General features: G+C 39.3%; 1 protein-coding gene across 1 annotated transcript in view; it reads right to left on the bottom strand.

The window, feature by feature from the left end:
- LOC119586289 (D-aspartate oxidase-like) overlaps positions 1-730 on the bottom strand; it is a 10451-nt gene extending 9721 nt beyond the window's left edge. Inside the window, 1 exon segment of the mRNA XM_037934996.1 lies at positions 348-730. Coding sequence (XP_037790924.1) covers positions 348-508 — 161 coding nt within the window. The 5' untranslated portion in view covers positions 509-730.
- Positions 731-1045: the final 315 nt, after the last annotated feature.

Raw genomic sequence — 1045 nt, forward strand, 5'->3', positions numbered from 1 at the left:
CTAAAGGAAAATGACGTTAGAAATGGACATTATAGAGAATGGCTTTTTAAAGAATGTGTTGTTATATAATCACTTTTCCAGGTGGTTGAGACCATTCTTTACATTTCGATTTTGTTTACATTTTGCCAATATACAAACAACTATAAACTTATACGCATTACCACATTACTGCATAAATTTACAGTTTAGTTAGAAATAATGTTACGTAATTTTTTAAAGAGTCTAATGAAAAGTGAACGCATGGGATGTCTGAAATGTTTTTGCGATCATACCCCATACCTACGAATCTCTGCTCTGACACCACACAACACAGCAGCCACACACCAAAGCTGGCACGTTCCTCCTACCTGCGTCGGCAGCTGCCGTGCTCTCCTGGCTCGTGTCCTAACGCGACTGCCGCGTTCTGTCTCCCAGCTCGTGGCTTGGCAAACCTCACATTGATACTAATAGTATGGGTAAACACGGATTGAAATGAAGCTGAATTTTCTATCGAAGATGCATTTCGCATGAGCTACTTTAGCGTATCGCTATAAAGGTACAGTAAAGCTTAAACAATATAAATAATTAAATAGAGCCAGCCAACCAGTTTGGTGTTCAAAAATGGCGGGGACCACAAATTAAGAATCTAGAAAAGTTCGATGAAAGTAGATCTTTATCAGCCTAATCAGATATGGAGAGATAATGGTAGTGACACTGTCTAGCAAAACACGTTCAAAACGGCGCGCCGAACGTGCTTGCAAGCGGTAAACACACACACAAACAAACACGAGAGGTACGTGGAGCAGCTCGCGTTTTCATACTGAAGATTGATTGCGTGAGACAGAAGTGAGAGGCTGGCAACAAAACATCTATATATACACATCAGCTTAAACTATAAAAAGGGATGCTGTGACGATAAGAAAGAATCTAATAATCATTCTGTGCTATTTTTAACCATTCTCTATCGCACATGATTACTTTGAGTGTGAACTGGTTAACTGAAAATTTGTTGGGAACAACAGGCAGATATTTACTCTTTAGTGCTACCATAGCTTATTTGATCCAT

Source organism: Penaeus monodon, chromosome 21 (genome assembly GCF_015228065.2).
Source record: "Penaeus monodon isolate SGIC_2016 chromosome 21, NSTDA_Pmon_1, whole genome shotgun sequence".
In the NCBI taxonomy this organism is placed as follows: Eukaryota; Metazoa; Arthropoda; class Malacostraca; order Decapoda; family Penaeidae; genus Penaeus; species Penaeus monodon.